At 39.9% G+C, this 27,198-nt stretch overlaps 1 protein-coding gene across 9 annotated transcripts; it reads right to left on the bottom strand.

The window, feature by feature from the left end:
• Window positions 1-8: 8 nt before the first annotated feature.
• On the bottom strand, window positions 9-26,643 carry LOC127054772 (putative ferric-chelate reductase 1). Of its 9 annotated transcripts, none has more exons than XM_050960959.1 (17): window positions 26,415-26,527; window positions 25,687-25,793; window positions 23,802-23,931; window positions 16,341-16,536; window positions 15,893-16,029; window positions 15,233-15,327; window positions 13,881-14,031; window positions 12,324-12,503; window positions 9,061-9,159; window positions 7,841-7,988; window positions 7,126-7,242; window positions 5,356-5,468; window positions 4,936-5,022; window positions 3,920-4,017; window positions 3,637-3,695; window positions 2,633-2,776; window positions 9-378 (listed from the first exon to the last, which is right to left on the bottom strand). In XM_050960959.1, the coding sequence occupies exons 4-17, from the start codon at window positions 16,534-16,536 to the stop codon at window positions 218-220; spliced, it is 1,785 nt and encodes a 594-aa protein (XP_050816916.1). In that variant the 5' UTR covers window positions 23,802-23,931; window positions 25,687-25,793; window positions 26,415-26,527; the 3' UTR covers window positions 9-217. The 9 variants fall into 9 exon arrangements, with proteins under 9 accessions (XP_050816916.1, XP_050816923.1, XP_050816918.1 ...); XM_050960966.1 differs by lacking the exon at window positions 23,802-23,931 and having other exon boundaries at window positions 9-231; window positions 317-378; XM_050960961.1 differs by lacking the exons at window positions 23,802-23,931; window positions 26,415-26,527 and adding an exon at window positions 26,557-26,643.
• Between the last annotated feature and the right edge of the window lie 555 nt (window positions 26,644-27,198).

The raw sequence follows: 27,198 nt of genomic DNA, 5'->3' as shown, positions 1-27,198 counted from the left end.
AGATCACACACAATTATTCTTCAAGTATAACTTCAGGAAGATATTGAGGCAACATTGGTATCTGTAAGAATTCCTTGAGTGGTGCTTCACTCTTGATTTCACTGCAAATGCTCAACATCTAATGTCCTTGCCAGAAATTCATAGTTGGTGGATTGCTGCCAGGAAGGTAATAAGGAATGCTATATTTCCACAGATGTAGATGGTTAACACCATCTCTTTAAATGTATGGCCCTGTAAGAGAAAATACACATTTCACAATTACAGTGTTGGAAAGTATTTCACGGTGTGTGCTTTTCTTTACAAGGTAGCAACTTGCCTCTGCCTCTGCCGATGTAAGTGACTGAAGAATTTGTATTCTATCCTCATCGATCACTTCAACTGTAAAACCAAAACAAACATATGGTTAGCCTTGTACTTGATAAGAAGAGATGCAATGTTTCACATATACTTCTTTCTGGCTAATAGCTGATTACACCTGATCAACAGGTGTCTCTACAGCAGTTCAGAAACAACACTGAAAAAGCCTCATGCAATGCATCCTCTCATGGCCTATACTTCAGTGTTCACAGTTAAGTAGAAATAAGGATAGAAAGTTAATGAAAATTTGGAAGAGCATGCCAGAAGCATAAAGGACACTCTCAGTGTTTTGTCTTTTCAATGCTAAAGAGCAGTGGTTCTCAACCAGGGGTATGCAGAGGTCTTCTAGGCCAGCGGTTCTCAAACTAGGGAAGTGGGGGCCAGTACGTCCCTCAGCCCGCGCTGCTTTCTGCAGCTCCCATTGGCCCGGAACAGCAAACCACAGCCACTGGGAGCTGCGATCGGCCAAACCTGCGGATGTGGCAGGTAAAACAAACTGGATCGGCCCGCCAGGGGCTTTCCCTGAACAAGTGGTGGCCCTAGTTTGAGAACCATAGTTCTAGGCAATACATCGACTCATCTAGACATTTGTCTAGGTTTTACAAGAGGCTATATAAAAAGCACCACAAAATCAGCATAAACAAAAAATCTCATACAGATTATGATTTCTTTATACTGCTCTATGTACTATATGCTGAAATGTAAGTACAATATGTATATTCCAATTGATTTATTTTATAATTATATGGTAAAAATATGGAAGTACACAATTATCAGTAATAGCGTGCTGTGACACTTGCATTTTTATGTCCGATTTTGTAACCAAGTGAGATGAAACGTGGGGTATGCAAGACAAACAGACTCCTGAAAGGGGTACAGTCGTCTGGAAAGGTTGAGAGCCACTGCTGAAAATGACAATTTGATTAGGATTTCTACATTGTCTCCTGGATTTCTCATAGTCAGCTGGAATTTAACTCCTCTTTCCTCCAAAAATCCTCTGTCCCCCTCTTCCCTCCCCCCCCATTTTGAGCCACTTGATGCTGCTATCTCTCTGGTTACTGGCTTGAGTAACCAGACCGTCACGCAGTTCTTCTCCCTTCATGTATAGGCAGCATCTAACTCATCCCACTTCTCCGCATAATAGCTAAATTGGTCTCTTCTCTTCATTCTATTTTATTAGTAAGTAAGTATCACCCTTCCTGTTTACTGCAACCAGGGGTGAAAGTAGGCTGGTACCATGTATTGGTAAAAAGCTGGTACCAACCCGTACCGGCAGGGCCACTGAGCAAGGAGGAGGGAGGGGCAGCTGCCCCAGGGTCAGCAATTTTAAAAGGGCCTGTGGTTCCCGGCCGCCACCACAGCAGCAGCTGGAGCTCCAAGCCCTTTTAAATTGCTGCCGGAGCCCCGGGCAGCACAGGCCAGGCAGCATGGATGGGCTGGCTGGAGGAGGCTGACCCCTCCAGCTCTGCCCCTTCTACCTGAGGCCCTGCTCCTTCCAGGTAAGTATTTAATATTATTTTCACCCCGATTATAACCACTGCTCTCCATCCTTCTTGACAACTATGCAGTGGTTTATTTAACTGTGTGTGTAATCTTGACTTCTGGCGAGATACTGACCAAAGTGAAGATAAGAACTTGGGATGAAATCCTAGGCCTTACTGAAATTAACTTCAGAACTCTCTCAGGCTTCAATGGGGCCGGCTGGTATTTAGCAGCTAATGAGTTACCCATTTTTGCTCAAACAGTGTTTGTGCTTAAGGTCCTCTGCTGTAGACCAGTCTGCTCAGAAGTAGGCAGCCACAGCTAGTTACAGTGATGGTTTAATCGCAGAGGATCTCAAGCGACAGTACCTGCTTTCCTACCTAGTTTCAAAGGACTGAGTTCACTCCCACACTAAGCTTGACTTTCCCCGAACACAAAAAGAAGATTTTTTGCGTACATTTCAGAGATTCACATGACCCTCTGGCACTAAGTTTTGGGATTTCATGACAAATGGGCCAATTCAAAAATGTACCTGCACTTATAGCCAGGAAAGTCTAACCAAAAGTGTCACAATTCATTTATGGTTTTCAAAAGTAGTCATCCATGCATTTATTTCACATATCTGCTCATTTAGGTGATTTTGGATATTTGCAAGCACAAAATTAGAGACTGGTTTAAGCCTCTTAACTAAGTGAACTAAATTATCCAAGTTTTTGCATTTCACCTGGGAAGTCCTATTTTGCACTACCTGGCAAGCAAAACAGTGACCGTAGTCATATTGTTTGGTTTGTACCTTTGCGAATGAGACAGTAGCTATGTATCTCCAGGAGAATATCAATACTGACATGCCAAGATACAAATCCAATCATTGTATAAGTGTCCCATGGATCTGGAAGGTTGAGTGCTGGTAGGTCCATTCCCAGGAACATAGTCACCACTGTTAAAACAGTCAGTTTAAAGATGTGAAAAGAAACATTGAGAAGTACTGTCCCTAAGACAAAGTAACACAAGCTTATGGCTTAGTGGGTGAATGGTTATCAAGAGTTAAATATACTTATAGAGGCTTAAGAGTGAAAAACCACATCCAACTATCTCTAACTATATGGCTCCGGATAACCATGATCCTTGTTATACATTGATCCTATGAAATAACCTCAGAGTCCGGAGCTACTTTACTACATAGATTAGCATGTTTACAATCTAAAAAGAGGTTTAAAAGGACAATGGATGTGATACACAGCCACAACGGTAACAAATTTCTCCAAATAAATGGAGGACTGCAACTGATTTGAAAACTCTGGTGATTATACACACTTTAAAAACAACAAACCAACAAACCCCAAAACAAATGGTTCCCCCCAAAAACTATAAGATGAGGTGAGAGAGAAGTGCATCATGTAGGAGATGGGCCACCAAAGTCCCCAAAGACGAGAAAGTCACATAAGGGGTCCCAGTACTCCATACTGATAGATGGAGACTTAGGGAAAGAAGAGGAGCTTTGAATACACAAGCAAGCTTGTAAACATTTGCCTGGTTGTTGCTTACCCTTGCTATTGTACAGGGTTAAGTCTGGTTTGTTTAGCCCATACAGACAAAACCCCTTATTCTAAGTTCATTTTGGTGATTAACGAGATTGAAGTAGTCATCGACATTAAGATCCATGTTTGAGTAACTAGTGTTCAACCACCACTCCATTTCTGCAATACCAACATATCTCAAGATGCCTAAGCAAGTTACAAATGGGCTATAAACAATGAGGTACACTAGATATGCCTAGACAGGATTACAATTACTCACCAGCTAGTATTCTAGCTGTTGTGCCAGTACTCCAGTGAACCCAGTTAAATACTTGCCTTCTACAAGAAGAAAAAATAATCAGTGTTATATCAAGTAATTTAGTTGCCAACATGAAAATCTTCCAAAAGGTTGAAAAAAGATCCTTAAATATGCCATGTTATCTTGAAAAGATAGAAAAAAGTTTGTATCTGTATGAAACATGTTTAAAACTTGTTTTGTATGCTATCGGCGTAATCTCCTGGAGATGTACATTACGACATTTTAAGAAGTGTAAACAGTGTACCTTGGTGCATGAGGAGGTGGTCTGAAACCTGCCATCAGAGGTTGAAAGATTGCCAGAGCCATCACGGTACAGCCAAGGTATGGGTGAAATCCTGCCCACTGAACAAAGGATTTCTTTTTATTAATATGGTGACATTCATACTAAAGAATGCAAGCATCATTCAGATCAAAGAACAGGTCAAGAACAACTGTACACAATTGCAAAGCCTTATTTTAATACTGTTTCTTTCAGGTGCATTCCAAGCCCCTATCCTCAGTTACTAGTGTTCCTTTTGGTCTAAGTCTTAGCTATGAGTAGAAGCACTTTTTTCTCCTGGTGTATGTTTTTAAATTAATTTAAAACTGAATTGGTATTTATAGTGTACAAGGCAGCTTGAGAAAAAACAGAACTAGTGGAACATGGTGACAAAACTAAGAGCAAAGGACGTAAATAGGAAAAGGAAGATTCAGATTGAGTGTTGGGATGAACTTGAAGTCAACTACCATCATCACACATAGAACAGTTTTCTTAAGAGAAGTGCTTTGCCATCCATCATTTAAAATTAGGCTAGATAAAGCACTAGAAAAATTATACCACAGAGAAGAATCCTGTATTAGCTGGATGCGGGGAGGGGAAGCAGCAGCAGATTGATTCAGGACCTAATAGATCTTTTTCATCTCTAGTTTCTGTGGTGAAACTAGAAAAAAAGATGGACTCAAAGTGGATAACAATTCTAAACAAGGTCTTTCACACAGGGGGAAAACCAGAAAAGGTGACAAGTGCAATTTTTCAACTGAAAGTAGTAGTAAGTAGGAAAACAAGGTAAATGCCTGATTTATACCTCTTGGTCATCAGGAAATCACTCAAGCACAGCAATGAGGTAACCGCTTTCATGGCAATTTCTTTGGAATTAAATAAACTACCTATGCCGTGGACATTAAAAAAAAAAAATCTACTGTTCATACTTCAAATGACATTTATCCGGGAAACAATACAGACTTCAAATCTCAGAGGCAGCCCAAAAAGGTTTTACTCACTTCACTCCAGCCTCCTCTGTATATAAAAGGAAGAACAAAAGCGATGCTCGTAAGAAGCACTGTCGTCAACATCAGCATACGATGGACCTATGAACATTCAAATAGGTTTAAAATGAAGGAGTGGCGATATATTTTGAAGTTTATTTAGAGGAAACTGTTAGAGTTTGCATTACATTGGCAGGCAAGCAGAGACTACTAGTAAAGACAAAGTCCACTGTAAATAGGAGACAATACCTAACTGAACTCATTGTACTTCGCAAATCCAAATGAAAGTTATGACCTGTTGTGGCACCCCAGGTCAAGAAATAAAAGAAGATGCAGTTTAAGGAGCAAGACAGTCTCTTGTGTTTTAATCTATTTGTAATAAAAGACTAATACAAATACATACAGCTAAACTTTTATGTAGAGTTTTTTGCCCACCTGGAACCAAATCTCCTTCCCAAACAATGAATGAGGCCAAACTGGTTTGAAGAATCTGGCAACGATAACGCCAATACTAACTGTAGTCATCCATGCAACAAACATTAATGAAGCTGAAGGAGAAAAATATTCATATGTGAAAATTTGGTTACAACACTGGATATGAATACAACTAACCAAATATTGCAGGGGATAAGCTTCAAAACATAACTTTAGAAGAATGTAAGAGTAGAGGGTCAAATCCTTCTGGTACTTGGTTCAAAAATGCCTCACACGTTGGTGTACTCTTGCTATGTTATATCTATTTTTGGAGCAGAGACCAGACAATAATAGGATTAATCTGTGCGGATAGCACTGTAGAGAGATCGGTGCCAGGTCAGGGAAAGCACATGCACTAAGATATAGATTTCACTTCCAAACCAGAGGGCAGTCTATTGCTGCCTCCACGAGCCGGTTCACTGTGCAATAGCACAAGTCAAAACAGAGGCAGTAATGAGCAGCCTGTGCTTCATCTGCTGACCATAGGTTTTTTGGTGAGCACCTACACAGAGAATTCTTGAGTTAGATTTTAGTAGTAAAAGTTTAAAAAAGTTAATTCAAAACAGGTCTTCTTTCTTTGACAGAAAGTAGAATTTTCATTCAGCTCTTTATGGACCTGTTTCAAAACCAATTAATGTGATCAGAAAGACTCATTAACTTCAATGGGCTTTGGCTCAGGCTCCAAACCACGACCCGATGAGTGTCTCATGGTTAAGGCTGCACGTCTCTCAGAGGTCACGGAACTCATGGATTTTGTTACTTTCCCATGACTTCTTCAGCTGAGCCAGGCAGACCCTGGGCCAGCAGCAGCAGTAGTTTCGGTGTGTGGGAGGGAGCTTGGGCAGGGGTTTGGGGTGGTGCTTACCTGGGGGAGCTTCCTGGCTCCCACCAGCATGTCCCTGCAGCTCCTAGGTGGAGGAGCCAGGGGGCTCTACATGCTGCCCACATCCACAGGTGCTGTTCCCCCAGCTCCCATTGGCTGCGATTCCCAGCCAATGAGAGCTGGTGCTTGTGGCAGGAGCAGTGCATGGAGCCACCCTAGGAGCTGCAAGGACATGCTGGTTGAAGCCAAGTAGGAAGCCTGCCAGCCCCACCAACCCTCCCTCCCACAGAAGGGGTCCCGGGCCATGCACTGCACCTGTGGTGGTCCCAGACCATCACCACTCCCAGCACCCACAGCTTCCCGGCCCAAAGTTTTAGTTAAGGGTATATAGTAAGAGTTATGGACAGGTCACAGGCCATGAATTTTTGTTTACTGCCTGTGACCTGTCCATGAGTTTTACTAAAACTACCTGTGACTAAAACGTAGCCTAAATCATGGTACACACATTTATTTTACATAGTATTGGAAAAACGGAACTTCAAAATAGAGATGCACTTCTAAATTTAGACTGCCAAGTCATAAAAATAAGACGACAAAATTCCTTTAAAACGAGGGAGCTAGTAATATGCTTGACAAATGAGTAAAACAAGTTCCTCTCTGGATGAGTAGAATCCTGCAAAACCATATTACAGTTTGTCAGGTTTTTTAAAATTAAGAAAAAAAAAATTTTTCCTACTTTTCCCCTCGTTTTCCAAACCAGCTCTTATATCAGGAGAAGCAGATACCCCAGTGGACTGACACCACAGGCAATAGCTTTTTTATAAAATTTTCATCCTTCTTTCTGCAATCAACAGTAGCTTCTTCAGCACTGGGCAAATCTAGTATTTGCTGTTAGAACTGTAACTTGCCATGGAGTTTAAGAAGAAGTGGAGAGCGGGATCCCCCTACATCCTTTGGAGAGTCTGTGACATTGTACATTCCATTGGTCATCAGAGGCTGACGATGATGTTTGTGAATTAGACCTCCTATGCAAAGATACAGAGTAGTTTATAGATAGATAGCGAAAGTCCCTTCCCCTCCTATTCCTTGTTTACAATTCAGTGAGCACTATGTGTTATAGGGGGATGGTGATTGTGTTTGTAAATTACACCTCTGCAGATTCTGACTGGAATCTTTTGGATTCAACTCCACCCGCCCCCTCCTCCCCTACAAGATTTTTCCTATATAATTTCACACACACACACACACACACACACACACACCCTAAACAAAAAAGATATCACTCTCTATTAGATCTACAGGGTTTTGAAGAGTATTTAGTTTCCATACTCATTTCAGTTTAATTCCTATTAAAAATTGTATAGGAGTCTCAAGAATACTACTCCAAACACTAGATGGTTATGGAATACATTTCTATTAAGAGCAAACCAGATTTTTGTTATATTCCCAGAGATGAGCCAGAGCTCATCACATTAAGGTTATTTTCACTGGTTACATGTGAAACTTGATTCAGAAGTCAAATTATGTCTCGTGTTTATTTTTAAAACACTTTATAGGGGATAGTCCTTGTTTAGCGTGGTTTGAGAAATGTGAATATTTAACCATATCTTCAAACAGACTTACCCTCACTCGCCTCCCCATCTGCCAGAAATATGTAATAATTAGCATCTAGATTAAACCTCTCTTTATAAGCAGGAAGATGAAGGTTTCTTCTGAAAGAGCACTGAAGAAGACCATCAGCCACCCTCCATGAGATATCTTCAAGGCCATTCTATGAAACATACAATGAACATTTAATACTCATTGTGTGGGGTCTTTCAAACTTGAAAACAAATTTACTTCACTCCTTCCTCAAGGCCAGTGATTTTGGCCTGGCTTTACTTGACCAGTGTTGGACAATGAGCCAGTGTTCATTGTCTCCTAACAGCCCAAATTTACTTCACTCCTTCCTCAAGGCCAGTGATTTTGGCCTGGCTTTACTTGACCAGTGTTGGACAATGAGCCAGTGTTCATTGTCTCCTAACAGCCCATATCATAAAAACAGTTAGCTGCACCAGCATAGTCAGTGATATCAGCAAGAATCAGAGTTCTGTAGGTTTCTAGGCAACAGCTGCAGGGACATGCTTTCACACACTACATTTTAGGGCATTGTCTTCAAAACGGTGACTAACCAACTTGCGTCTTACACGGGTGTATTTACAGAAAGCTATTTTAAAAAGACAATAGATGCACAGGAGCACTGTGCAGTTAAATTACTTGCTCAAGGTCACAAAGAGGGCACAAGGGTAAAGACAGAGTGCTTGCCTAGATACAGAATCAGGAAGTTTGCATTGTATTACCCATGTGTCTGCCATCTCAGCATGACCTTGAGCAAGTCACTTCCCCGCTACTAGTTTTACTCTCAGTTAACCTTTTGTAGAGACACTGCAGGGCTCTCGAAAAGTCACTTACACTGTGGAGCTCCATCAGCTTTAGCAATGGTAGGAGATTTTCTAGAAAGTTTCCCTAGCATAGGCCGGGCAATAACAGACAACTACCTCACACGCTGTTCAAATAGAAGTAATAAAGAAGCCAGCAACAGATCTGGATCTCGACATTTCTTGTGCATCAGGAATAAGCACCCTCTGCGTGAGGTGGGTCAGTGAGTCCAGAAAGGGAAAAATCCTGGAGCCTTTATCATAAGATGGCTAGTTATAGAACTACTGCCTTATTAGCTTCATTCAGAGCTATTGGATTTAAAAACAAAAACAAACACAAAAACCACACACCACTATACATCAGTGAAATATTGACAAATTAGAACCCAGCTGCATGCAAAGTGATTTAACTGTCACACACCATACCTCTGAGTCCAACACAGGAGGAGTTCGCCCACTAAGATAGGCCGTGTTTATATTAATACGGTGACCTTCATTAATACACAGATATGCATCATCGTCACCCTGAAAATAAAAGCATTTTCCCCCAATTTAGACAGTAATTATAGGCAAGGCCATATGCAGATGAATGGTTTATTCCAAGCTCTCCTTTCCACCTGCGCTATACCTAGAGTACTTTAATTGCCATTTGAGCAAGTTTACAACGGTGCAACTAAACAGAGTCTGGCCTGAAGTACTGTAAGAGTTGGAAGTTTGAACTTACAAAATCTAATGGAAAAAACTACTTTTTTGAAGGACATTGGCTAGAACTATACAAGGTATTAAAAGTTATTTAATTGCGTGCCATATGCCAATACCAATCTTTGCATTGTTAAGTTGAAGATAATGTTATAGTTTAAAAAAAGTTTACTCCAACACAAAACACCTTACACTGTAAGATATAGCGCTTGAAATGATAAAGGCTTATGTCATAAACAGATAATTATGGGTTAATGCCTCTTTTACCTGTAAAGGGTTAAGAAGCTCAGTGAACCTGGCTGACAGCTGACCAGAGGACCAATAAGGGGACAAGATACTTTCACATCTTGGTGGAGGGAAGTCTTTGTTTGTGCTCTTTGTTTTGGGTGTTGTTCACTCTTGGGACTAAGAGGGACCAGACGTCAATCCAGGCTCTCCTAATCTTTCTGAATCAGTCTCTCATGTTTCAAAATTGTAAATAATGGTCAGGCAAGGTGGATTAGTTTTATTTTTGTTTTTTCAACTTGTAAATGTCCTTTTTTTCGCTGAGAGGATTTTACCTCTGTTTGCTGTAACTTTAAAAATAAGGCTAGAGGGGGTTCCTCTGGGCTATACGAATTTGACTACCCTGTAAAGTATTTTCCATCCTGATTTTAGAGAGATGAAGCTTTAATTAAAAGCTTTTTTAAGAACCTGACTGATTTTTCCTTGTTTTAAAATCCAAGGAGATTGGATCTGGACTCACCAGGGAATTGGTGAAGTCCCTCATGGCCACTCAGGGAGGTGAGAGTTTTAGGGGGATGGGCAGTGCTCCAGACACTGAAATTTCTGGATGGTGGCAGAGTTACAGATCTAAGCTAGTAATTAAGCTTAGAAGTGTCCATGCAGGTCCCCACATTTGTACCCTAAAGTTCAGAGTGGGGAAGGAACCTTGACAGCTTACCACCAGGGGTCAGTGGTACATGTACTTTTTGTAGTATTTATGCAGTGAGCACCAGGATAGTCTGTAAAACGGTTTGATCCTGGAATCTGACAGCCCATTGACAGTATTTTTGGGATGCTAGAAATGTTTTCATCTAGACCTTTTGAACATCAGTGCCAAAAAGGGGTGGGATTTTAATTCAAATGAATAACTTGTTTATAAATCTGACAAAGTGGGGATTCACCCATGAAAGCTTATGCTCCAATACATCTGTTGGTCTATAAAAAGGTGCCACAGGACTCTGTCACTTTTTACAGATCCAGACTAACACGGCTACCCCTCTGATACTGGTTTATAAATTAAATTATGCCATTACTTTTTCTACAAAGTATCCTCATCCACATTGCCAGAGTCACAAATACTTCAAGGAGTATTAATAAGTACCTCTGATTATTTAAGCTAAGTAGATCAATTTACATCATCAAATTATGTGATTAAAACTGGAATTAACTGTTGAGGTCAAAGAAGAGAATGTTATTTCTTCCTATATTTGTAGAGTGAAGAACTACTTTTTCTTGTGACAGACACATATAGAAATGCTTTAAGAATATTACTCTGTTCAGTAAGGAAGTTAAATATACAGATTAGTGAATAATACTCCTGCACATTGTAACTCTCTTCAGCCATAAGAATCTCCAAAGGGCTTTCAGGAATGACAGCGTCCACCCCTGAACTGCACACTTATTTTGGACAGAAACCACTGTGAACATACAGCACCTTACACAGATTCCTTTTAGGATAGGCAGTGAAGAATAATGCCTCTAACTACAACTAACCAGGAATTTAGTTATGCTACAATGTAACTGTCTGGACTTTGGCCAAGATAGAATGCCAGAGAATCTTAAATGCAACTGTTTAGTCAGGGATTACATTTTTCTAGCCATACCTATAAGAGGCCACCTCCATCCAGCAGTGCTCTCAAGCACCACATGGGAGTAATTATTAGTGGGGGGAGGTCCCACTATCACCTTTTCCAGTAGCATTTCAGGTTTCAGAGTAGCAGCCGGGTTAGACTGTAGCCACAAAAAGAACAGGAGTACTTGTGGCACCTTAGAGACTAACTAATTTATTTGAGCATAAGCTTTCGTGGGCTACAGCCCTCTTCATTGGATGCATGTAGTTGAAAATATAGTAGGAAGACAGACAGACAGACATTCTGAAACAACGGGTGTTACCATACACACTATAAGGGGAGTGATCAGTTAAGGTGGGCTATTTTCAGCAGGAGAGAAAAAACTGCAGGAAATGGGCCATTTTCATTACCACTACTAACAGTTCTTTTTCTCTCCTGCTGAAAATAGCCCACCTTGACTGATCACTCCCCTTATAGTGTGTATGGTAACACCCATTGTTTCAGAGAGATTTTATCTATCTTCCTACTGGATTTTCACACTACATGCATCCAATGAAGTGGGCTATAGCCCACGAAAGCTTATGCTCAAATAAATATGTTAGTCTGAGGTGCCACAAGTACTCCTGTTCTTTTTCCTAGTAGCATTTCAGTTTCTCCTGAAGGGATCTCATCTGACTACTACTCAGACTCAGGTATATTTAATTTATAAAATCTGATGGACGTGCAGCTGAGAATGGTGGGGCTACACCAGTCTTCATTCTCAACAGGGCCGCCCAGCGGGGGGCAACTGGGACAACTTGCCCCAGGCCCCGCAAGGGCCCCTCCATGAGAGTTTTTCAGGGCCCCTGGAGCAGGGTCCTTTACTCGCTCTGGGGGCTCCAGAAAACTCTTGCAGGTCCCGGGCCCCCAGAGCTTCTTCCGCTCTGGGTCTTGGCAGCAATTTGGCACAGGAGGTTCCTTCCGCCCCGGGACCTGCCACCAAAGTGCCAGGTCTTCGGCGGCAATTCAGCAGTGGGGGACCCCCCCACCATCAAAGACCCCAGGCCTCCTGAATCCTCTGGGTGGCCTGACCCTCAATATTTTGACTAAGAATTATTTATGTATCTTGTTGTGCTAGTTGGATGGCATAGGAAATACTGTAAAAGGCATACTCACCATCCACTGGTCATGAGATAATGCAAAGGCTATGTATCCTTCACTAGGACCACTCATTTCAATAAGTACCAAGTGGTTATTTTGTTTGAAGGACAGAAAGAAACAATAGGCAGCCCCAGGATCACATTTTGGAGGATTCCTTATGCAGAACTTTGTAATTCCACAGCTGGAGGCATTAAACTGGACAGACAAGTAGAAAATTAAAGTTAACAAAACAAGCTGGTCATTCTCCACCCCATCCCACGTACAATTAAAATTACTATAGTCTCAACTAATATAGAAGTGAAGATTTTACACAGAAAATACATAAAGAAACCCCTCTTCTCCCTCCCCCCGACATACCCAATAATTACTAACCAGGATTAGAATTCACTGTCATGGTACTTATTAAATTGTGAGCTTTGAATTCACCAATCAGTTTAAATGAAAGAGTTTGACATCATAGTGGTAACAAGGCTATAATTTGGAAGTGTAATACAATCCCCTCCTGTTCAAGGACATTTCTTCTGTTTAATAAAATAAGTTATTAACTCAAGTAAAATGTTTTTATATACTTTTCAGGCTTCCTGGGGTCTCACTTTTCCTAGACTATTCCAAGTAATTAACAGCCCCATAGTGCTTAAGTTATTAGAAAGATGCTCCTGTGGATTCTTACAAACTCAAAACAACACATTCTAGGGGAGGAAAAAAAAAAAGTGTCTATTTTTTTCCTGAATGGTTGGTTAAAAGCACACCAAGACAAGTTAAGCTGCACAAATGCCCAATACATAGCATTGAATTTTAGGAGTACTTTAAATGCAACATATTCAGAACAAGCATGCTCAAGATAGCAGTAAGTGGAAAAGAGGTCATATTGCTAAACCTAGCCATGTTAAAATGATAATACTTTGCCCAACTAACATGGCAACTTTAATTAAAACATCAAGAACCAGTAATGGAAGTCCAAACAAAGAAAAACTCATATGAACAAGCAGTTATAAATTAAGCCTTCCCACTCGTATATAGAAATAATCTACTTTGTTCCTGCCCACCCACACCCTCACTTTATTAAACTTGAGTTTTATCTATACAGAACAGGTCAGCATGGCTCTTTATGCATAAAGCATAACAGGACTCCCCAAATGAGCTTAGGTATTTGTCTTTTCACGTTCTTACTAAATGGTGCTTGAACCGAGTTTCCTTCCCCCACCCCTCTTCTCTCAACATCTCAATAGTTAATAATCTGATACAGACACATGGTGGGTGAGGAAAAATCTTGTATTGAACCAACTTCTGTTGGCGAGAAAAAAAGACAAGTTGAGACAAAAAGAGAGAATTGGTCCAATATAAGATATTACCTTACCCACCTTGTCTCGCTTATATCCTGGGACTAACCTGGCTACAACAACACTGCATACGATAACCTGATAGGTCATTTCCTATCTTCCACCTTCTGTCAACACAGTGGCTAAGAAAGCCATAACTGCAGCCCTACTTGGGAAAACTCCTATTGAAACCAGGCATAAAAACTGAATAAAGCTTGCAGAATATAGCTCATAATAGAGAAATAATACCCACTGATGTTGTTAGATGGAAAACTGGCTGTGAAGTTGGTAGAGTGTCTGGTGTAATACTTGTAGGTGTTGTCAAAGGTGGTGCATTAGGTTGGGAAACAATGGGACCAGGAATCTTCACCCAAAAGATTTTATACTTCTCTACAACTGTGGCTCTGAAGGGAGGGAAGGAAACCACACAAATATTGAGTACCGCGAGGGGTGTGCAAGTACTAAATGAATTACTAAATAATGCTTTACAAAAAAGGAGGGAGAAACTCCTTTATTTAGCTGACCAAAAAGAAACAAATATACTTGTCATATTGTGTCATACAACTACTCTCCAAACTTGGCATCTACGCAGGTACCTGATGGGGTTTGGTTTTTTTTGGGTGGGGGGGAGAAATCTCCAGGTAGAAGGATCCACCACACAGCAGATCAAGCTTTAGAAATGGATTCAAGGCAGTCACTTCTCAGCTGCCTGCTGCATAATTTGCAGCATCACAGAAGGGTGGCATTTAATTTCTGTTTCAAAACATATGAGTGTCACTGCTCATACCATACATTTGGGGTCCAAAGTTTAAAGCCATATAACGGTAGAGTACGTGTGCAGTTTTGATTAGGAATTATACTAAAATTCACACATCACAAAAATATTTTTATCACTACATTTGTAAACCACCCCTTGCCAAAAGAGGAAAAATCCTTAGTAGTAGGCCAGTGTCAGCCAGTAACATGCCTTGCAACTTCCCCACTTCAGAAGAGGAGAGAATGTTGATGATTTTCTCTCCCCTCTTTCCCCCTCTCCCCGCCAATTCAGGATTGTAAATGCATTTCCCAAATAAAGTTTAAAAAAACAAACAAAAAAAAACCCTTTCTGCCTTGATATTCTCTTCCACAAGGTTCTGTATTAAGATTGCTTCTTGTTTTTAATTGTCCTTCCAAATGCGGTAATTGAGCACAGAAGCCAAAGTTAACCAAGCTAAATAAGGGAACATCAAATATGCTGCTTTCTTGTTGACATGGTACCAAGTGACAGCTGTAGCTGTTGCTGCACCACTCGTGAGTAGGAGATCGACCAACCCCCATCCTATTTTGTGAGCTCTAAAGAATATGGGAGTCCATGCCCAGTTTAACGCCAGCTGCCCTGCATACAGCCCAAGCGGAACCACTGATTCTTCACTGAAGCCTCCCAGCTCCTTCCATAGGTAGCAGAGCCAGTTCTTGAGCAGGAGTTGGTTTGGGCAGAAAAGGGAGGAAACAACCATTTCCCCCAGAGACATTTCCTGGGTGCTAGTCAACATTTAGGACAGATACACTATATATTCACCTAGTTTGGATTTCTAATAAAGTAGCTCCAATATTGTGTTTACTTACAGAAATTGTACATGTTCTGGTGCATCTGTGGGAGCAACCCAATAAGCCTCTACATTTGTCTTTTTCGATTTACTTGTGTGACTGATAGCAGAATTCTGAAAGATATATTATATTATCAGAGTATATATTACAAACTATGTACATATAGCAACACTCCTATGGTTATTCTACAAGGCAACACAATGGTGCATCAGAGATGCAGTTAAACTGAGTCCTGAACAAGCCTACAGACCCACCCTACCTTCCATTGATTTCAATGGAAAGCCTCCATATTGACTTCAGTGGGAAATCAGTTGAGTCCCATGAAAGGGAATCAGTTATAACCTGGCTGTGGCAATGATCAATGTCTACAATATATGGTATACGGAGTGCTGTGTTTTTCTACTTAATATTACCACACTAAGAGTTATAGTCTACTTGCTGTGTGAAGAGCCAGTTGGCACTAACCATTTCACATTAGTGGAAGCTGGAGGCTTTGGCCAGAGCTAACTGCAGAGAGCCACACCTCCGTCTGCAAGGTACTGCCCAACCGTGTTGAGCTGCCTGCCTAAACAGAACTAGAAGGGCTAAAAAGCTTAGGTCATATCTACACTGGGGATTTTAGCTATTGGTGTAGCTATACCAATGCATCTTAGTTCCCGTTTGAAACACACACCATACCTTTACAAGTCCACATGTCAGGAGCTGAGAAATCCTTTCTTCAGCTAGCATAAAAGAGCCAACTGCAGGGCCAGTCAAGTTCTCTGCATTCCGGGCTTGTATGAAAAATCCTTTAAAAACTGGACCAGATAAACTAACTAAAATAAGTGGGGAGAGAGAAGAAAGGTAAGATGTTTCCAATGTCATCTGTAAAGGTGGAAGTGAACAAATATGCTTCCCCTGCCCCTGGAACCCTATGCCTTAGCAATGGCCACTGTTTAACATTATTTTAGAGGGTAATTGTACTGACTTGAATGAACACTCATGAGCATCACCAGGACATTTCAACTTTCTCAGGATGGTTCCTTTAACCAGGTAACCATAAGGAATCTACAGAAGGTGAGTGAGGCATGACAAAGCACTTTTTGACCACCATAGTTTACCGCAACTGCAGTCGTGAACACAATACCTTTTATATGGTCCCCTGGTCTAAATTTGGTCTCATTCACTGATATAGTGTGCTCAGGGGATGGCTGTGGAGAATGTCCATGGTAAGGCATCATACTACTGCAGGCCTCTCTTACTTTTCCATTTGGATAACCAGCCGCAGGAACAGAAAGAAAGGCAAATATCCAAAGAGCGAAAGCCAGTACAGGAGGCTCCATCTGAAGAAGTTAAAGTCACACATTATTAACCAGCATTGTAAATGCTATGCTGTTTATAGAGTAGGAACACTAATGTTGGTCTTTAGTAGACATGATTAAATTAAAATATATATATTTGCAAACATCTTTGTTTGTGAAGGCACCACGTTCAAGAATCATAGCAAACTGGAGTATCCAGGCAATTGCCAGGCATTCATGAGACAGTTTATAGACACCAAACATTTAACAAATTTAAGTATGAATGATTATTTGTTCAAGAACTCCTGTGGCTGTGGCAGATCATCCAGTCACGTGGCACTGTTTGTCCTCTCTGACCAGATTTGTGTTGTGGACAGGCTACCATTTAAAGCAAGGTCTATGTTTATTTTCTCCTTTTAAAATAGCCCTTTCACAACTTTCAGAAGAGTCTTTTCTATCTTTCTGCTGATATTCATGGGTCTTCTCAACAGTGGAGAGAAGACAGGACCATGAGCAATAGCCTCCAAACACGTGTGGGCTCATCCTTTGCTTCTTCTATGTTCATATACTTGAAGTGAGTATACTTGGCACTTATTACACGGTATATAACACTCCTCACTTTCCTTTTAGATTTCAAAATGCTTCACAAGACACTAACATTCTCACATATATAAATATCATCCCTGTTTTACAGATGGGGAAACAGAGGGAGAGAGATTATGTGACATGATCAAAGCTGCAAAGAATACTTGTCCTGTCATTATAACTCAAAAACTCAGGAATTTCTGCTTCCCAGTCTCATGCTCAGCCCATACTACAATCTTCAGCTGCAGTTTTCAGTCAGTCCTAGAAGAGATAAGTCAGCCTCAAACAGGGACTTGACTCAAACTGGCATTACACCCTTTCTCATCTGACCACTCCAGTCAGATGACACCCACCAGTTACATGGGACATATGCAGCTTCAAAATCAACCTAATAAAATACAAATGCAAAGAATCATAATATTGAGGAACAAAAGCCTATGACAAGTCCAGATGTTTATTAGTCAGAGTGACAAAAGTCCAAATCTATATCATGCAGTACTGATGGTGAACCAGTCACATAGTATATTTATTCCTTTTTACATGACTAAAGATTCCCCAGTGACAAGATCTTCCCCAGTGATTACAACGGCCAAGTAGTGGAAAACATTTCTTTAAAGTCAGATTAAACAAACTATTACTGTGACATCCTTAAAAAAAAAAAAATCAAGCTACTGTTTCAAAAGTTACTGACTAGAACTAAACTTTGATCTTATGCTCTAGTAAAATATTTGTCTGTATTAATTTTGGAGGAAAAACCCTGTATTCCATTAGCTACAAACAAGTGGCTGGAATTCTCCCCGAAAGAATCAGCTTTTGAATTTGAACAGAGTAGTTCTGGACTTTTTTTTCCCCACCTGTCATAAAGAAACAAATATTGATGCAAAGAACCATGATCTATTAGGACTGAAGATGACAAAGGGCAATGTAGATCTCACAGCAGAGGTTTAAAAAGAAGGAAAATTTACTTTGTTCTGCCACAATAGAGAGTGTGGTAGAAAGAAAGGCAGGTCTGGCTTTTAAAGTTACATTTATGTGCAGTTAGCTCTTCTATGGGGATGGGGTTCCTAGTCTGCATGTTAAGCAGAATAATTGAAAACTTTATTTACAATGTTATGAGGAAATTTTTCAAAATAAGAATACATTTGATACTGATTTTGCCTCATGCTCGTGTTTCCTTGCATTATGGTACGTTACATGAACATTATTTGTATATACAACAATACGTTCTGTACTTACAGGTATAAGAGACATTTGATATTATGCACAATATTGTTCCAAGACAGACGCTAAGGATGGCAGCATTATTTCAGGGCGTACTCATTAAATGGTGTCTGGGGTTTTGACATATACTTAGTGCATCTTTAACATGATTAAAAGAACTTGTTTCTACTATGGTCAAACAAAATGGTAAGAAAGACTCTTGAAATCTTCACCCCCCACTGAGACATCAAGGTTGAAAGATTACCAGAAAATAGAGTTCCCCCCGTTCAACTGTGTAGGAGACACATACTCAAGTCAGAAATATACTAATGTGAGGTCCAAAGATCTGCTTTCTGAGGAAGTACAATCTATTTTACACAAATAGATCAGAAAAACCAAGTTATGTGCTTAGGAAGCTTCCTATGGATGTAAAGATAACACAGGCACAGCACCATTTCTCAGATAAGCTGAGCCCTGACCTCTGATAAAAGAGAAACCAGAAAGGCTACAAGGCCAGAGTAACCATTTACTCACTCTAGAACACGGGTTCTCAAACTTCATTGCACCACGACCCCCTTCTGACAACAAAAGTTTTTACATGACCCCCAGGACTGGGGACTGAAGCCTGAGCCCAGCGTGGGGGTGGCCCAAAGATGAAGCTGAGGGCTGAAACTGAAGCCCGAGTCCTGCCACCCAGAGCTGATGCCCCTGGGATTTGACCCCAGGTGGTGAGGTTTGGGCTTTGGCTTCAGCTCTGGGCCCTAGCAAGTCTAACACCAGCCCTGGCGACCCCATTAAAACAGGGTCATGACCCACTTTGAGGTCCTGACCCACAGTTTGAGAACCGCTGCTCTAGAAGCATGTAATAGTAGCTCTTTTCCTAGAGAGTGCCGGATGCAACTGTACAAAACAATGCAGGATTTGTGCTTCTACATAAAGTCAGCAAACAGCTCTTATGAGCTGACTTCCAAGCTTATTGAAGATAAATTAAAATGCATTTGGTGAGCTCCTCATAGTCCCCATTCGAGCACATCTCAAAAATCCATCACAAGACTCAATCACCACCAGAGTTCTGCGCTGGAGGGGCAGAGGAGCACATAGAGGATATAGTATTCAAGAACTAAGTTGCACTGGATCTTTGGTGTAAAGAAAGTTTGCATAGTCCTTGTTAAGATCACAGTATGCTGGCTCAGGTCACTGTAACTTCTCCCTCACTGGCATGAGCTCGTAGTAACAGAAGGTATAACAAGCTTCAACAATGTTGACAGTTACCAAGAGATAAGACTTGTATGTGATAAGGTGATAACAAAACAATGTTAGGGTTCCAGTTTAAATAGTAGATGTGGTACAGATGATTTTTTTTTTTTAAAAAAAAAAAAGAGAAGCCAAGGTTATTCTTCTTCAAACTGAATTGGTAACAATGCTACTTTTTCCCATAAAGATAAAAATGGCTTTGCAGAGGGGAGAGAAAAGAGGGAGATGTGAAACAATTGTTATGCCAAACAGTAATTTAAAAAGGGAGATGGGGTGAGGAAACATTTACAAAGGGATAAGTGAGTTTCTGCTAGGTATCCCAACTTGTCTACTAAAATGTAATCCTAACAAAAAAACACACACAGAGCTGGGTTTCCTAAGAAAGTCCCTTAATTTCTTTGAGTTAAGATTCTTTTACAGCATAACATTTTTCTCAGAGTTCTTCTCCCAGTAACAGGAAGTTATTCTCTGAAAAACTCAGTTCCTTCTAGTACATGTATATACAGCAGTATTTTGATTCTTTTGAACATTCACATTCTGTGGAATGTCAGAGGGAAGAGGAATTTGGCACTGAAGAGAAGCCAATTTTTATAAGAGATGAGTCCAACCAAATACCTCAGATTTAAAGTTGCCCAAATTCTCTGAAAGGAGTTCAGTGTTTGAAACCGAATCCAAAGCAGAATGTTATGCCAGACACCATTCCACATAGTAGTAATGCCCCAAACCTAAACATCTTGAAGTGTGCGAATTAAAGCACAGAGCCAAAGATCATTCTCACCTCCAATCTGTTGTATACCTTACCTTCCTTAAGAGAATATAAAAAAAAATAGACTAGGAGAGATTATCAAAGAGCTGACTTTAAAATGTACCTATGCTGAGGCTTTATTGTGAGAGTTGTTTGTCGTTAAGTCCATAGCAGTTACAACTGTGAGACAGAACACTTCACAGCTTTGTGAATATGACACCATTAACCACACATTAATTAAAAGACATGAAGGAAAAATTGTATCAGTAGGTCAGGAGGGTGTGATATTCAGAGTTTTAAGGGAATTAGCTAATTAACTTACTGAACCAGTAATAATTGCTTCAGAAAAGTCACCATAAACGATGATAGAAGTACCATAAGATCTCTATAATTTAAATAATGTGTTGAAATCTAGAGTGGTAAGATAACAACCTGGCAAATCTATTCCAATCTTTGGTTAAATTATGGAACATTTGTATTCACTCAAAACAGTCAAAGTCTCTGAACTCTCTCTCATATAACATCTTAGTGGAATCTATAATAGCTACCCTTCCCTCCCTAATATTACAGGGCTACTTTTTCTGTTAATTACAGTTCTCCAGTCAGTTGCCTATGATGATAAAGCAAATCTGTGCTATTTCCAAAACATGAATGACTTCATGTTATTTGCTAAAAATGAGCAACCATCACAGAAAAAAAAGAAAAAAAACGAACACACACACACACCACTCTTAACCAACACATTAAAGATATTGCTACACTTGCCTAGTAGGTAAACAAATTCAAATGTCAGTCTGTCCAAAAGCTATTAAAGTTGCAATAAATGTATGCACAATACACAGTAGAGCTTAAAAGATGCATTTTTCCAGGGAGCAATAAAATATACTTACTGTAAAGTAAGGAGGAAAATTAGAAAAAAAACCTGTTCCTAATCACAGTGTTTTGAAAACACAATGAAAAAATTAGACTTCACGTGCATCTCATTTTTTGATTAGGCTCTTCTGGGGTAAAAATGCACATAGATCACATCTGAATTATTTTCTTTGAATACCACATTGTTGTTGTTTATGTTTAAAATTCACCATGAAAGAGAAGAGGACTTTGAAAAATTTTAAACACACCTCCTTCCCCCAACCTGTATTGAATAATTTGGAAGTGATCACAGCTATAAATGCCTTATAATAAATAAAAAAAAAAGATATAGGTAGATTTTTCTCCCCCAACAGTATGGCTTACTAAATTATTTCCAGCTCAAAAGCAGTGAATTGATTTTTGTCAGCTGATCACCTAAGGAAAGCTCAATCAGAAGGTCACATGCAATCCAAGACTCTAGATAAGATTTAGTAGCATTTAACTGGAAAAGAGACTAGCCCTTAAGCCACACTACAAATAAAACTGAAGGCAACCCACAGATGACTGATTTTATACCCAATGTGAAGCAGAACACAGTTAGCTACGCTGGTGCCATACATGAAGAATCCATAGTGACCTTTTAACAGGAACACACTCATTAGAAGACAGCAGTTCATGTAATACTGGATAACTAATATTCTCTAGTGTTTATATTAACTTTAGAGCCATCTATATACAGTTTGAAATGGAAAAACATCATGGAGTTTAAGGTTTTGTTCACAGGTTAACCAAACTGCACCATCCAACAACAAACAGCAGTAAATCACTAGAAGAAAGTCAAACTGTTTAACCCTTTAAAAAAAAAAAAGGGGGTACAGAAGGATTATCAAAGTCCAGAAGTATTTTTTATGACCTTATGACATAGTTGTCCTATATGGCATGAGAGCTGGCAGACCTTAATGTCAGCAGATAGTTATAATATGATTAACTCTCACAACATATTCTAGCACAGTAGATCAAACTGTTACAGGATTTATACCTTTATTTACAGTGGTTACTTGGGAAATGCTTCAGAACTTGTCAATTAGACAGGGACTTTTGTATGTTCATAATGTACTTTGTAACTCATTTCAACGTAATATATTACTCCTTTTCCACCCTCTCATTAGAGAGAATTGGTAATCCACTAGCTTCAAAATACACTGATCTGAATAAATCCCCACTTGCAGAAGTGTTATACAACAATGCTTCAAACACTGAGCTTTAAAAAGCACTGAATAGGGAACTGTCCACAGAGTCCTAATTATGCAATGTTCAGTATATTGTGATATTTGACAGTGCCTGCTTCCTGTCTCTGCTGCCAATCCTAATTCAGGAGGGACTGACTCTCTCTGGAAATGAACATAGTTTAGTTTCCAAGACCATTTCATCCTTAGCTTCTCCATGATCAGAGTAACCCAGTTAACAGTTAATGCCAGCTCTGGTGCTAGTATTTGTGGTGTAAACACTTGTTTAGTTGGAACAGGGCCATGACTGTAAAACAAGTTTTAGAGAGGTCACCTAAACAGCCAACAGCTGATAGGTAACTTGTAATCAGCACTGGCCCCAGCTGGAGATGAATTGGAATCTTCAGTCTATTCCCGGAGCCATCTGTTACCCAATACCTTCCATTTTAAGAAGTCTCCCACAGAATAGGCAAGCTTTTCAGGGTTCGAGCAGGAGCCTTCTGTGCTGGAGGCACCCAGCTCTGACTCCTGCACTGGACACAACCCATGCAAATAGGGTAAACATGTTGGTAGGCCAGCAAGGATTGCCTAAAAACCCAAATATTGTTCCCAGAAAGCTAGTGATTTCAGGTGAGGAACAGATATTTTGGTTCTAAACAAGATCTGGATTTCCAATCAGGTCTTCTGGGCACCCGCAAGAGACACTCCTGAAGGACTGGTAAACTGAAGTCCCTTCTTCTTCAGCTTGTCTGAACTAAGGGAAACAGCTGTTCTTATTTAGATATGTAATAGAGCAGAGCAAGAGTACCTCTTTACCTGTAACCACTAACTGAAGGAGTTTACAGAGGTCATTTTGACCTCAGAAGAGAGAGAGACAGGAGAGTCTGTCCACAAAAGCTGTTATGATCAATAAACCAGAGTGTTCATAACAGGACCTGCCAACTTAAAGGTTTATCCCCATTTTAAAGTATTGAAGTATCTAGCACTGGCTAAATCCTTTGGAGGGACAGATTGGAAAATAAAAGAGATTCTACTTTCACAGACTACAATGACCTTTGGATCAGGCTGCTAGTAGGTGTGGGACAGTGAGGACTGAAAGATACTGGATTTGACTTCAGCTATTAACAGGACAATGTATGGTATGAGAATTTTTAAGCTTTGGATTCTGTGCTGATCACAAAAGTTGTAAAATAAAACAAACCCCAGAAAAAATCTGTTTTAAAAAAATGAAAATGGATTCCTGCTGAATGTTCTCAGCTGTGCCAACATTCCCTCTCCATCCTGCCACACCCAAGCACCATATTGCATTTTTAGAGGGACAATATTCAACATTAATGGGCTAAAAAGATGCACCCGTACCTCATCCATCACACACATTTTTCTAGAAGACTAAAGGTTGTAAGAAGAACATTAGAATCCCAGGGTCTAATCATTCCTTTTCCCACCTGACGTGTGTACACAAACTACTCCTAGATGAGGGGCCCACACTAGGTAGGCAGGTGCCTCTGTAGCACCAGCACCATCCCACCTCCCAGGACATCACGGAAGGTTCTCTGCAAGATCAACAATCTGCAACTGAAGAGAAAAAGTCAGCTGGACCAATGGAGAATTTGCAGAAAAAAAAAGCAGCAAAGCCTCAGTCTGTGCTATCTTCCATGCCAAACCCCTACACGTGGGGGAATGTTCCTAAAAGAGGGCCCTGAAGCAACTGCTAAGGAAGCTCTGAGAGCATGGCCTCATTCAAGCCATACTTCCAGGGATTCAGAGAGGGAACAGAGTGCCAGTGCATAACCACTGGGCCTCTATACCAGAGGCCCTGGCATCCAGCAGGTCCCATGAGCAATATGAGGGGGTGTGGAGGGAAAAATCAACAGCTAGTTCCACTGGGGTGATGGCAGAGCTCATCCCTTCCCCAAATTGAACAGTCTAGGTTCACACACTCCATCCCAGAGGAGCTCCACGTTCCTGAGCAATACAAAAAGGAGGGTTGTGGTCACTTCTGATCCCCTGCCAGCTCTAAAGAACAGAGCAGTCACAGAGAGCAGAAGGACAGCACTGTTTGCACATTCAGGTTAGCAATAAACTCAGCGCCCTCTACTAGTAAGTCTCTTGGAACTTAAAGACTAAGATATAGGAAGTCTGACATATTTCACCATCTCAGTGAAAGAAAAAGTATTTCAAAAATTTCTTTTATAATAGAGGAAGGAGGTTATATTTTAGTCCTATCATCCTGAGCAGTATACTATCTGTTTTAAATTAGAAGCTCTCTGTATTCGGTCCACATTCTTTGTTAGCAGGAATAATCAGACCAATTCAAGTCTGAGCAAAGGAAAAATTGGGTCTCATTTGCTTTTTGTAGTGTGGGACATATTACAATGTTTTCTATTTCAGTTAACATTAAAGCTGCATACATAGAAGTGTCTTTTTAGGGAGGTCTACACTATGAGGTTAAGTTGACCTAAGTTATGCAATTTCAGCTACGTGAATAATGTAGCTGGAGTCAACGTAGCTTAGGTCGACTTAGCACGGTGTCAATAGGAGAAAATGTCCTGTTAATTTACCTTACACTGCTCTTGTGTTGACTCCACTGGAACAAGAAATCTATGGTCAATTTAGCAGGTGATCACTAGACCCACTAAATCAACTTCCAGCGGATCAATCACCGCAGCATCATTCCACAGTAAGTGTAGACATACCCTTAGAGGTATAAAAGCCACACAAAAGAGCAAAGTGCATAAGCTTTAAAATAAAGAAACCTGACATTGTCATTTTTAAATTAACCTCCCAATTTCAACCCATAAACATTTCACACATACGTGTATGTAATATAGGAAATTGTACACAGGTGAACAAGGAGCTAATCTTGCAACTTTTGTTGCACGTTGGCAGACTGCTGTGCTAATACAGGATCAGAGCCATTTTTTTTTAAGCACATACAAGTTTTTCTGTTACAAATCAGGAAGATTCTTTAACAACTTGTTCCTGAAAATACATTTTTGCCTTGTGATTTCATACAGTAATTTCTGATTCTAACACACACTTTGCTTTGTGCCAGGTAAAATTCATATTTTTTTTTTAAAACAAAACAAAAGGGGGATAATAGCAACCTAAACAAATCGAACCCATACTTCTTTCAGAACATATTCCACTGAACAGGTATAGAAGTGGAAGAGTAGAGAAGAAAGTTCTCTTTTTTTCTTAGCCAGTTTACTTTGGTCACTTTTAACACTATGCAAGATTGAGGCTTGCAGCATACATTTATGCACATGCTTAAAGTTCAAGTTGCACACAGGTTTAGAATACATGCAAGAGTGGAGTCAGCTTTCCTACCTTTGGCTCTAATCCTGCATCCAGTTAATAGGGTCCACTTGTGTAGGTTGAGTTACAAGATCAGGGCCTTTGGATAGTTTCCCCCTGCCCCGCAGGAATAGAGATTTCTTTAAAGAAAAAAAAATTGTAAAGCACTAAAAGGCAAATGTATTTTTTAAAAAGTCAAAATTGTTTCAATATAAAGTAGGCTGAAATTTAGTTTAACAGTATCTCTTAATATCTCAAACTTACAGCAACGAACATGCTTGCTAAATAATAAGACTTCTTTGAAGTCTTCCATGAAAGACATTATATAAACATTATTATAAAACACTAAATACAAAGCATTTTCATTTATTTGATAACTGTTAGAAACATAGCTTTCTCTTTGCACATATGCTGTCTTAAGAAATTTAGACTTTATTATAATATAGAAACAATGCTGGAAGTGAATGGCATTAAAATAGTTAAGCCTTTGACTGAACACAAGTTCTGACTTCCAGAAAAACTTTATATTTATATAAAACTTAAAATAAAAAAGTTCTCTCTGCAGATACCAAATTATAATTGAATTTTGCTATACATACCTACAGGGAACACAGAAACTGAGGTTCCTCCCAGCACCCCCAATCAACATACATTTTTTAAATATTCTATTTACAGTTATTACTTTCTAATCACAGGAAAGCAATTAACGTTATGCCTGACCTACACAATCACAACAGTTCTTGAACCAGACTGTAGGATACCTGTTCTTTACTTGCTACATACACCTTGCTCACCATAAAACAGTCACTTCTCCCAGTACCACAAACACTCTTAAAACTAGTATTTTGGTAGATGGTTTTCAAAGCATTTTAGCTACTAAGAGTATCTTAACATCATGCTTACCTTATCAAATCATGCAGAGTGCTCTAGCCAGACTTCCTGCTTTCTGACAAGTTGTATCATACTTCAGCAGGGGGGTGGAGCCAACCAGCTTTTTAATCAGAAGGGAACAGGCCCTAGGGAAAGCTGGTTAAAGCAAGCAGGAGGCTAGAAAGAAAGGAAAAAATAGTAATACTTTAAATTAACTTTTAGAAATACCTGTCTTAATAAATTATCATAAACATTTACCACACCACATATAAAGTCTACTTTACTTCCCTTTACCCTGATGAACGGCTAATGAAAAATACATGCTATTTTACTCACTCAAGGGAGGGGGGAAACACTCTTCTTAGGCAAATAGGCAAGAAGAATTTTGCCAGGCTGCAACAATTAATGCATATAGTTATGCACACGCTTAACTTCACTACTGGAGGTAGCCCATTGATTTCAATGGGACCATTCAGAGTAGTAAAGTTAAACAAATGCATGTTTGTAGAATTGAGAACTAAGGCCCAGATCCTCGCAAGTATTAATTAGTGCCTAATTCCCACTGAAATCAATCTGGGGATCTGAAAGTTAAAATCCTAATCGTATAATGAGCTCTAGACAAGCAGACCTATTTCCATTGACAGCTGCATTAATTTCTGAGGGGCTTTATGTGTG

This window comes from Gopherus flavomarginatus, chromosome 7 (genome assembly GCF_025201925.1).
Source record: "Gopherus flavomarginatus isolate rGopFla2 chromosome 7, rGopFla2.mat.asm, whole genome shotgun sequence".
NCBI classification, from domain to species: Eukaryota; Metazoa; Chordata; order Testudines; family Testudinidae; genus Gopherus; species Gopherus flavomarginatus.
The sequence above is the reverse complement of the archived record's forward strand: the minus strand, read 5'-3'. Positions and strand labels throughout refer to the sequence as shown.

Excerpts from the sequence above, each read along its gene's own strand:
- LOC127054772 (XM_050960961.1), bottom strand. The coding sequence starts at position 16,536 with ATGGAGCCTCCTGTACTGGCTTTCGCTCTTTGGATATTTGCCTTTCTT. Across the intron at positions 14,032-15,232 it reads CCAGAACATGTACAATTTCT|AGCCACAGTTGTAGAGAAGT; the intron begins GTAAGTAAACAC and ends CCCTCCCTTCAG. Across the intron at positions 5,023-5,355 it reads GGAAGGAGATTTGGTTCCAG|GTCCATCGTATGCTGATGTT; the intron begins GTGGGCAAAAAA and ends GAATGTTCATAG.